This window comes from Amblyomma mixtum, chromosome 2 (genome assembly GCF_055824585.1).
Source record: "Amblyomma mixtum isolate Tamu chromosome 2, ASM5582458v1, whole genome shotgun sequence".
NCBI lineage: Eukaryota > Metazoa > Arthropoda > Arachnida > Ixodida > Ixodidae > Amblyomma > Amblyomma mixtum.
In genome coordinates, this window is record NC_143013.1 from 145,873,500 (window position 1) to 145,883,843 (window position 10,344).

At 47.8% G+C, this 10,344-nt stretch overlaps 1 protein-coding gene across 1 annotated transcript; it reads right to left on the reverse strand.

Annotated features, from left to right (window-relative positions):
* Positions 1–3,933: 3,933 nt before the first annotated feature.
* Positions 3,934–5,955, reverse strand: LOC149361171 (uncharacterized). Its single transcript, XM_089572606.1, has 5 exons — positions 5,679–5,955; positions 5,302–5,602; positions 4,751–4,924; positions 4,595–4,669; positions 3,934–4,183 (listed from the first exon to the last, which is right to left on the reverse strand). Exons 1-5 carry the CDS (start codon positions 5,779–5,781, stop codon positions 3,946–3,948), a joined length of 891 nt encoding a protein of 296 aa, XP_089428732.1. The 5' UTR covers positions 5,782–5,955; the 3' UTR covers positions 3,934–3,945.
* Between the last annotated feature and the right edge of the window lie 4,389 nt (positions 5,956–10,344).

Genomic DNA, 10,344 nt, shown 5'->3' on the forward strand with positions numbered 1-10,344 from the left:
GCGGGAATAAACGCCGCGTTCACCCCTGGAAACTTGTCTGGATGTCTTCCTTGTCTGGAAACTTGTCTGGAAGTTTGGATGTCCTCAAGAAAGTTTTGAGCGACCACCTGTCCCCGAAGTCGTCCGTCATTGGAGAACGGGCCAAGTTTCACCGGAGGTGTCAACGAGAAGGCGAGTCCATATCTAGTTATGTTGCCGAGCTTCGTAAACTGTCGCAAACGTGCGAGTTTGGAAGCGCCCTTGACGAGTCCCTTCGGGACCGCTTCGTGTGTGGCCTGCTACGAGAAGACATTCAGCGAGTGCTTTTCACAGAAGATAGCAAGCTTGCATTCCAGAAAGCGGTGGAGAGGTCTCTTGCAATGGAAGCGGCTAAGAAGAGTGCTGCTGAAGCACGCGGCACAGACGCCGCAGTCAGCGGTGTGTACAAGGTGCAGGCTCACGCGCAGAAAACACGCAAAAGCTGTTTTCGCTGTGGTTCGCCAAAACACACGAGTGAAGCATGCCCTCACTTGGACGCCACCTGTTTCAGTTGCAACAAAAAAGGGCATATCCAGAGAGCCTGCAGAAGCAGTGGTAAGACTTTTTCCAAGAAAAAGCCAATGAAAAAGAATGTGAAGATGCTGACAGTTGTGTCTCGGAAAACTTCGACCCTCAGTCTTAACGGCGTGTCGGCAGCTCAGTGCGACCCTGTCACCGTGCTGATGACCGTCAACGGCGTCTTGGTGAACATGGAGTTGGACACGGAAGCGGCTGTTTCCGTCATGTCAAAGACGCAGTTCCGTCAGCTCTTTCCTTCGGCTGTACTGGTGCCTACTACAGTTAAACTTCGTACCTACACAGGAGCACGGCGACCATTCTGCAATCCTTCCACTCTACGTCGTAGATTACAAGGGACCACCTTTACTGGGCCAGGAGTGGCTCCGCGCCGTCCGGCTGGAGTGGGCGAAAATCTGGAACCTGAACAACATTACAAGGTCAGACACTCCTACTCATATCGGCGTAAAGAGAGGCTTGACGCATTGCTGGCGAAGTACCCACCCCTTTTCAAAGACGAGTCAGGCACGATAACGGAAGAGCACGCCGAACTTTTTCTTAAACCTGGTATGAAGCCGAGATTCCTAAAAGCCAGGAATGTTCCGTTCGCGTTGCAAAAAGCTTTCGACGCTGAATGAGCCAAAAGGGAACACCTGGGAATTATATCGCCGGTTATGACGTCAGAATACGCTACGCCTGCGGTGCCCGTAATCAAGCAAGATGGTAGCATCAGGATTTGCGGCGACTACAAGACGGCCGTTAACCCGTGCCTTGATGTCGACCGCTACCCATTACCAAAGGTGGACGACCTGTTCACAGCCTTGTCGGGGGGTAAGCATTTCTCGAAGATTGATCTCAGCCGGGCCTATCGGCAAGTGGTCATGTCTGAGTCGTCAAAACAATACCTCACGTTAAATACGCAAAAAGGATTGTTTGCTGTTAATCGACTCGCGTTTGGAATTTCGTCCGCACCTGGGATTTTCCAAAGAATAATTGACACCATGCTGAAGGGCTTGCACGGCGTTTGCTGCTACCTAGACGACATTCTGGTCACTGGTAAATCTTATTTCCAACAGGACATTCGCTACCTCGGAGACAGAATCAGCGCACAAGGCATCTCGGCAACGACGGAGAAGGTTGACGCACTCCTCAAGGCTCCAGCCCCTAACAACAGGCAGCAGCTGCAGTCGTTCCTGGGAGTCGTCAATTTTTACGGCAAGTTCCTTCCTAACCTAGCAACGGTGGCACAACCATTTTTCAGGCTGCTACGTAAAAACGCCCCGTGGTGCTGGGATGAGCGTTGCCAGGAAGCGTTCATCAAGATAAAGAGCTTGCTAGCGTCTCCGCCGATTTTGGCGCACTACGACCCGTGCAAACCGTTGCAGCTATCACAAGGTGGATGTAGAATGGTGGCGAAGGCTGGGCCCAAAAACGGTTTAGCGCGACTGCAGCACAGCCACTTTGGGGGGCCGAAACACTTGTATAATGAAATTCAAAAGCACAAATAAAAACGCTATAAAACAACAAAAGAAATGAATATTTTAATGCCACGTTTTATAAAATAGGTAAATTATTTCAGCAAAACATTACGCCAAATTTTGAAATTTTTTGCAACGCCCTTGTTGCGCCCCCTGTTGATGAGTGTATGGAGCATTTGCAGCGCGACTTTGCAGGCCTTGTTTCGGGTCTCCTCGATTTGGCTACACTTTCTACACTAGTTCCCAAAAGTGCCGTGCTAGTGCAGCGCCACCTCTTCCAGTGTGAGTGTAGCTCGACACTAGCGCCTTCGGTGCAGCGGTCAAATCGAGGACAAAAGTGTAGAAACGTGCAGGCCTTCGTCTGCTGCGGTAAATTCTTGTACCTATGTTGGCGTTTGTTGCGTGTGTTGACATGTGCGCGGTATTGTGATATTTCAACGCTCAGCTTGACTCAGCACTGTACAGTTGGTCAAAATGGCGCATTATTTGGCAGCGGCCATGGAACTCGTTGACTCCGACAGCGATGAAGAATTTGAGTGTGCGCTTTCTGTCGCGCTGTGCAAAGTGGCGCGGGTCGACCGTCACCGAATCAACGGCTACTTTGAGCAGGTGACAACTCAATACTTGGGCTTTGAATTCAAGAGGCTGTTCAGGCTGTCGCGCGAGACATTTGACAGTTTGTGCGCGAGGTTCCGGCAGTCGCCCTTCTACCCGAAAAGTGTCTCCGGTCGTCCGCAAATCACTGCAGAAGAGAGTTGCCTTATAACTCTGACCTACCTTGGAGCGCAAACAAGCATGTACTCGGTAGCTGACAGATTTGACGTGTCTGAATCGTCGGTTGTGCTGTGCATGCAACGGGTACTGAATTTTCTGCAAGCAGTTAGCGGTGAGGTAATATGCTGGCCAAGCGCTGCCGACATGGCCCGCAGCAAAATTGCCTTCCTGAAAAAAAGCGGTGGGAAAGGGCCCCGCAACGCCGTGGGGTGCATTGATGGCAGCCACATTGAGATCCTAAAGCCAGACGACTCCACTGCATCATATATCAACCGGAAAAAGTGGCCTTCAATAATCCTTCAAGCAGTCTGCAACGATCAAAACAGGTTTTTGGATGTATTCATTGGCTTTCCTGGTTCTGCACATGATGCCCGGGTACTGAGAGAAAGCACCTTCTTCGAAGAGGCTGCAGACAAGTGCGGTGATAATTATATACTAGGCGATTCCGCATACCCCATGCTACCTTGGCTTTTGACGCCGTACAAAGACAATGGTTCCAGTTTTCCGGCGTGGAAAAAAGGATTCAACAAATACCACAGCCAGCAGAGGGTGGCCATTGAAAACTGCTTTGGCCTTCTGAAGCAACGTTTCAGAAGACTTTATTTGGTCGATGCAAAGACAATTATGCAGTGTTGTCGCATTGTTATGGGAGCATGCGTGCTTCATAACATGTGCAACTCTGAAAGGGATTTTATATCGGAGCTTGCAGACCTGCCTGCTCACGACGAAGTTGGCAATGATGAAGAGCCAAGGGAAAGTGACACATCCACAGCACATTGCGAGAGCCGGAGACGACACATAGCCCAGCATCAATGCTGAGCAACATGCGAAAAGAAACTAGTTGAACTCATTTATTTGCCTCGGCAACAAGTACAAGAGACTGCAGAAGGAGCATTTTTTCATCATGCTGCTTCTGCTTTGCAGCTTTGGCATCCTGCATCACTCTAATCAGGCTGGCAATGCATGTGCCTCTCTGCCGACTCTCCTCGATGCTGTCACTGCGCTGCTGCAGGGTGCTGGTGCTGCCTCATCTTGAACGTCGTCAGCAGGACCATTTTCTGGCAGCATGCAGGACACTGTGAAAGCCGAGGGAAGCTAATAGCCCAGCACCAGTGCTGACCGAAAAAGAATGCACACAGGAGCAATGTGAACTTGACACTCATTTATTAGCTTCAGCAGCTCGCACTAAGCGCTCCAGGAGACGCATTTTCTCCTCGTGCTGCTGCTTCTTCTGCGCCATCGCTTCTTCCAGCACCTTCACGAGGCTGCCAATTGCAGTCCTGTCCTGCCGACGTCTGCGAGCTGGTGTTGCTTCGGTGCTGCGGGAGGGTACGGCTGGTCCCTCCGCAACATCAGCAGGCCCACTGTCGGGCAGCATGTTTTCTTCTTCCCTATTGCTTTCATTAATAAAGGTTCATTAATTTCAACACAAAAGAAATTGTTTGTTCCATGCTGTAACTATATAAGAGAAGTGGCAGAGAAATTTGCTGTTGGGTAGCTTGGTTTCTCGCCATTCCTGTAAGCAGAGCAGCGTACATAGCATATTTGAGAGCTGGAGAGGTCACTACAAAGCGAAGAAAAAAAATGAATTGCAGATTCAAGAAAGTCATTTATCTAAATTGTACAATAATAAGAATTCATTAATTAGTCAAGATTTCTCTGTATGGGGTCCCACAACAGACACAAGCATGCGAAAGAAAATTAGAACCACAACTAAAACATGCCAGTTAACATTATGTGAACACAATAAGATGGCACAGCTTTAAAATATTGCATCCTAGAAAAGAAATGCCAAGTTGTAGACTTACGCAACTACTCTTCCTGGTGCAAGCAATGCCACCGGAGTAATATGGTGCTCGACCTCCAGCACCTCGGCGAGTTCGCTGTCAAGAAAATACAAGGTCAGAGATTATCTTTAGAGGATAGCTACTTGAACAAACAACTGAAATGCTTGCTGTCCATACCGTTCGTACATGCAGGTTGCTCGCGAATGGCCGGATGAACCATTCTTGGATTTGACTTTTTTATAAGCTCTCTCCATTGTTTTCCACTTATTCTCCGCCTGCAGAGGCGTGACGCGGCAGCCGAATTCGGAATTGACTTGCGCTGCAAGTCTCTCCCACATGGCCTTTTTTGTCCTGAGAAAGAAAGATTTCGCCAAGCGTTAGTACCTCACTATTATATAAGTTCTTGCATAAGGATAACATAAGTTACAGCACGTTGCAAGCTTACACCACGGACCTGTGTGCTTTTGTGTAACTTTTAATAACGCTGAAGAGATGACACCGAGAAACAATGAATGATGTGCTTCTAGAAGTAGATAGTAAACATATCCGTTGCCACTACGTCGAGCCCTAACTTAAGGCTGAGAAAACGTGCATCCAAAATTCAGCAACAAAATCAAAGGGGTTAACGCCACAATTAGTACGCCTATGGTGCGTTGCAGAGATCGGGCTTCTGCGCTATCTGGTGTATAAGCACGCGTCATTACGGCATTTCACACGCTGCGACTTACCTAAAGCCACCCTTTCTGCCAATGCCACGTTTAGCTTCTTTATATTTTGCGATCAGGAATAGCGATTTCCTGTCGCCCCACGACTCGCGTTCACCGTCGCCGGACGGTGGCGGCGAACCACGAGACAGAGGTGACGGCGTGGGTTGTCGAAGAGGTGACGGCGTGGCCTGCCGAAGAGGTGACGGCGTGGGCTGCCGAAGAGGCGGCGGCGTGAGCCGACTGGCACCCTCAACGACAGCCGGTGTCGTGGGTGAAGGCGAGCTGGGTGCTGCCACATGCAGCACACTTATGCGAAGGCCGCCTGGACAAATAAAATAACTTGCAGCACATCACAAACGGCGACATAGCCCACGTGCTTAACCAACAACGTTACTCACCTTCAGTCTCGTACAGAAAACCACCATCGCTTTGCATATGCGAGCCGTACTCATCAAGCACGGCATATGCCTGTGTCTCGACGCCGTCTATGAGCACCAGCATGATGGCTGCGGAAGCGTCTGCTAGGTACTTACTTAAGCGCTTACACGACGTGTACTCTCCGAAACGGTAGTGCAGAAGTGTAGAAGAACTCGTGTAGCGCTTGGCCAAATCGAGTGCCGAAGTGTAGGTGGCGCTGGCTACACTAACAAATCGAGTGCGCGAGTGTAACACTGCCTACACTAGTGTAGAAAGTGTAGCCAAATCGAGGAGACCAGAAGCTTACGAAGCGATTTCTTATCTCCAGCTGTCTGCTATGGCGCGCCTTGGAATGCGTGCAAATTAAGCTCGCCGGTCTCGAAATGGCTCCTTTAAGAACTTCTTGTCGTCCTTGCTCGCCGCTTCTTTGTCATCGTTTGGTAATGTCTGCACCCCGCTGCTCCGCTGCAGCAGTTTTATTGGTTCTGTCGTTTCCTTCGGTGTATGGCCAGTGCGAAACCTTTTCCCGAGGCTTCGCGCTCATCGTTTCAATCGCTTAGCTCTGCATTTCAAGATGAGCTGGCGGCATGTGAAGAAACCTTGCTCCGTGGCACATTGTGACAGCGTGGGTCGTACCGTGGGTGTCTTACCGAGACTACACCGCTTCCCTCTCGACTTTCGCGGGTGAGCTCTTCCCGTTGTCGTCTGCTCTTGTTATGCTTTTGTCGGGCTTTGCGCGCCTATTCGTAGCTGTAACCGTTTCATACGCACTTGGCTTTATGTTATCGGGATATTCAGGTGAACTGCAGGGCACGCACTTGCAGTCATAAGGTGTCGAAAAGACACCCATCATTTGTCTTATTTATAGCTATTTTCATGCAGTCGACTGTCACCAACGTGAACTTTATACCGGGCTCTCTTGAGCAACCACGTGCCCTCTACTTGCCGCATGGTCAATTTAAAACCAACTGCGCTGCCTAACAGCTCTGAGCATGACATTAATGGGTTTTGCAGCACCGTGAAGCCAATTTGAGGATCCCCTTGCAACTGACAGCATCGAAACTCAACCATGTGTATGTGCGCCGCATTGACTTTGCCTTAACTGAATTCGGCCAGCAGTAGTTATTGCCGTTCTACGTATACATGACCGCCAATGTAGTTTTAAACTCATATCGCTGCATCGCTCTCGTCACTCTTTGGGCACAGAAAAGCAGCTAGCCGCGTGGTATCAGGCGAGTGTGACCGCACTCAGAGGCGCGGAGGCTTGGCGAGTGCATTTTCGGCCATTGTTATGACGTACTGCATTTAGGTGAAAGGAATCATTGCGTATTGACGTTTGGAGTGTGTGGTATTCATTTCGGTTTAGTTGTATAACGTGGACGCTGCATCATGTCCAGGTGCAAAACGTGGGTGCAGTTCTGCCGCGACCTCAGCCTGGAGAAGACGCCGTGCCAGCTGCGAAACCTGAGGGTTTCTTCCAAGCACTTCGAACTGTCTGCGTATCTGCGGCCAGGATGGCTGCGTCTCGATGCTGTGCCTACTCGAGGAAGTAGTGGCTGTATTGAATGTCCTTGCACTTCACTTTAAACTGCACTTCATGTATGTTTTAGTTAGATTAGAATTGCTTTAAATTACTTCGGTTAGCGACAAGGAGGTCTCGAGATTGTGCGCAGGCCCTATGTATGGTGTAATGCTCTAGCGTTGAGCAGGTTTGTTGATGCTAAAACTTGTTTTTAATATTGTCATGCATGTGTAAACATAGGTGATTTATTCTATCAGTTGAAGAAATGAAATGTGAAGAGTAATCCCAGTGTGCTGCATGGTCTACGTGTTCATGCGTCTACTTATGTCATGTCATGTTTGCCTCAATGGAAGCTGTCGTAGCATTGTTTTCTATACTTTTCAGTTTCCTTCTGGCAACGGTCGTGCAACTTAAGGGCTTTTTCCTATCCGCACTGTGACCATTGAGATGAATAGCCAGCTTAAAACAACTGCGGCTTGAGCTGCCTTTGACGTGCATGTTTTGTTGGTGTGCTTTATCACTGTATTTGTTTGGTTGCTGTAATAAACCGTGATTATGAAAACCATACTTGCCGTACACTGTATTGCAAACTGTGCACTTGAGCCTGTCCTTTGTGCATCATAGCTTGATGTACTCAAAAGTACTAGCGCCAGTATTTTCACCTAGGTTTCCACTACGAATCATGCATGCTTAGCCAGCGTCTGAAAGTGTTTCTGCCTTTCTATGCTGCCTTCTTTGCCAGTCACTTTCATTGGGTACCCAATTGCAGGCCATAACTAGCAGGAACTCGAGCACATTTAACTGGCAAAGGTTGGTGCGCGCTGAAAGGCAACCTTCAGGATATACCGGTTCGAAAATGCGGGTTCTATAAAAAGACCACTTTATAATTCGCGCCAAAAGCATACGTTTACGTGACGTCATTAACGTCACTCATACGTAGTAGCCCCCCAAAATGGGGCGCTGGGGTGTCCCATGAGCCGCCATTTTTTTGATCAATGGGCCTCTATGGAGCCTTCGCTACCATTGTGTATCTACCTTGGCTATCATGCGACGCATCGCACTATGGTTTAGGCGCGGCTCTTTCTCATGTTTCGGATGGTGGCAGCACAAAGCCCATCGCTTTCACATCGCGTACCTTGACCGATGCCGAGAAGAAATACAGCCAGCTTGAGAAAGAGGCCCTTGCAATAATAGCATTTCGGCTACAGCATTAATATAATGGTTCGTTAGAATGTTAAGAACGTTACTGCGCACCATTTGTTAAATTTGTTAAATTTTAGCATTCATATAACGTTCCGGTGTTGCATGTAATGTTACTGCAAGTGTCGCAACAATTTATAGTATTATTAGAGTGTTGGATGGTTCTTGGTTATCTTGCCGATAGCCGTGGGGAAAGCGCTGGCGTTTAAATTTCCGCGACCACTTCAAAATTAACAACCATTATATCATTGCGCGTAGCTTAGAGCTTCCTGAACGCGAGCTCAATTAGGTCAAGGCTCACGAGGTTCCAGCGCTTGCGTTTTGTGACATTCTGCAACTTTCCAATTTAATTGTATAGCATATTTGCACTCGCTCAAACGTTACGGTTTTAAATAATAGCAGGCGAGCTGTGCTCAGCAAAACAGACCTGTCCACTGTACGCACACGCGTTGAAAATGCTGCTTCCATCCAACAGCGAGCACTTTTATTACGTTTATTTAATTCTTCGCCTCGCATTCCGTTACGGGAAGAGCCGCATGAATTCCCTGGAAAGTTTTGGTTCAAACTTATCATTCTGCGTCTCGAGGTAATACTAGTTGACGTTGGAAATATGTTTTTCAAAGGAGTCTTCTCTCTTCAGTTTGCTGTTAAAACAATGATTCGACCGCAGGCAGTACAGTCCGCACAAAAGCGCATGTGCACAATGCGAAGTACAGAGGGCAAAAAACGTGTCTAGAACGAACAAATTATGTGTTCCGCAGCTCCCAAATCAACTGCGATCAGGAAGGCAAAAAATTACGATGAAATCCTATCAGTTAAAGTGCGCGTGCTTACATCCAGACTATTTTTAATCAAGCGTTTATCGCTAGATATCGCGTGTTCAACCCGAAACACACCCAGAACGCTTTCTAGGCAAACGTTTTGACCTCTGTACATTTCAGATTTAACAAGTTATACATGGTGGAACAACACCGCAAACTTAGAGAACACAAAACAATAGAACACACTGCCGGGTTTGCAAATGCACCCCCCCCCCCCTTTTCCCGAGAACTAATGTGCTTTTTCGCCACCAAGACAAGGTGACCCGGGAGCTGATGGAAGCCTTCTTTATTCGAAAAAACGGCAACCGGTGCGTCAGCGAACCTTCAGTGCCCCTGTCAGATATGGAATTCAGATACTTGAACAACTGGGTGCACACGCGCTCCGCTGTTGTGTAGATATCTCTTTCCCGCCATGCACGTAATTTGTACCCCCGTGGTTATGACGTAAGCAGTCTTAGGTGGTTACTGTATATATTCTGTTCATTTTTCTCATAAACCTTAGTTGCGAGTCAGCGCTTGTAGTGTCTCCCCTCTTGATTTGTGTTCTCTGTCTAAGTTTGCGCTGTTGTTCCACCATGAATTCACACCAAGTAGCCCAAATGTCTGCTCTGCTGACAAGTTATAACAGGAACATGGATTTAATGAAACGAAGGCTACATTTCTGTACCTGAATGTTGCTGGCACAATAGATATTTAAAAATCGTGGCAATGTATAATCATTTGCCATCCAGGTTGAGGTCTAGAACTACGAACATGCCAAAATTCTAACGGTCGAAATTGGTAAGCAGGAACATTGGCCTCTAAATCTACTAGCTGCAATAACACACAATGATTTTATTGACTGATTTCTTAGACCTAACACTCAAACAATGCTCACATATGTTATGCACCGAGACAATACTGAAACGTCGGAATAGATCTTCAGTATGGGCATAAAAATTCACTTTGGCAATTCAGCGTATCGCACTTTTTTTGCCAAAGGTATAGTTTACTAACGTTTTTCTGTTTAGAATTCTCCCACAACAAAAAAAGTAATTAAGACACGAAAGAGTACGTTGTGAATAGTAAGCTTTATAGAAACGGAAAGAAAACAGCGAAATCTGG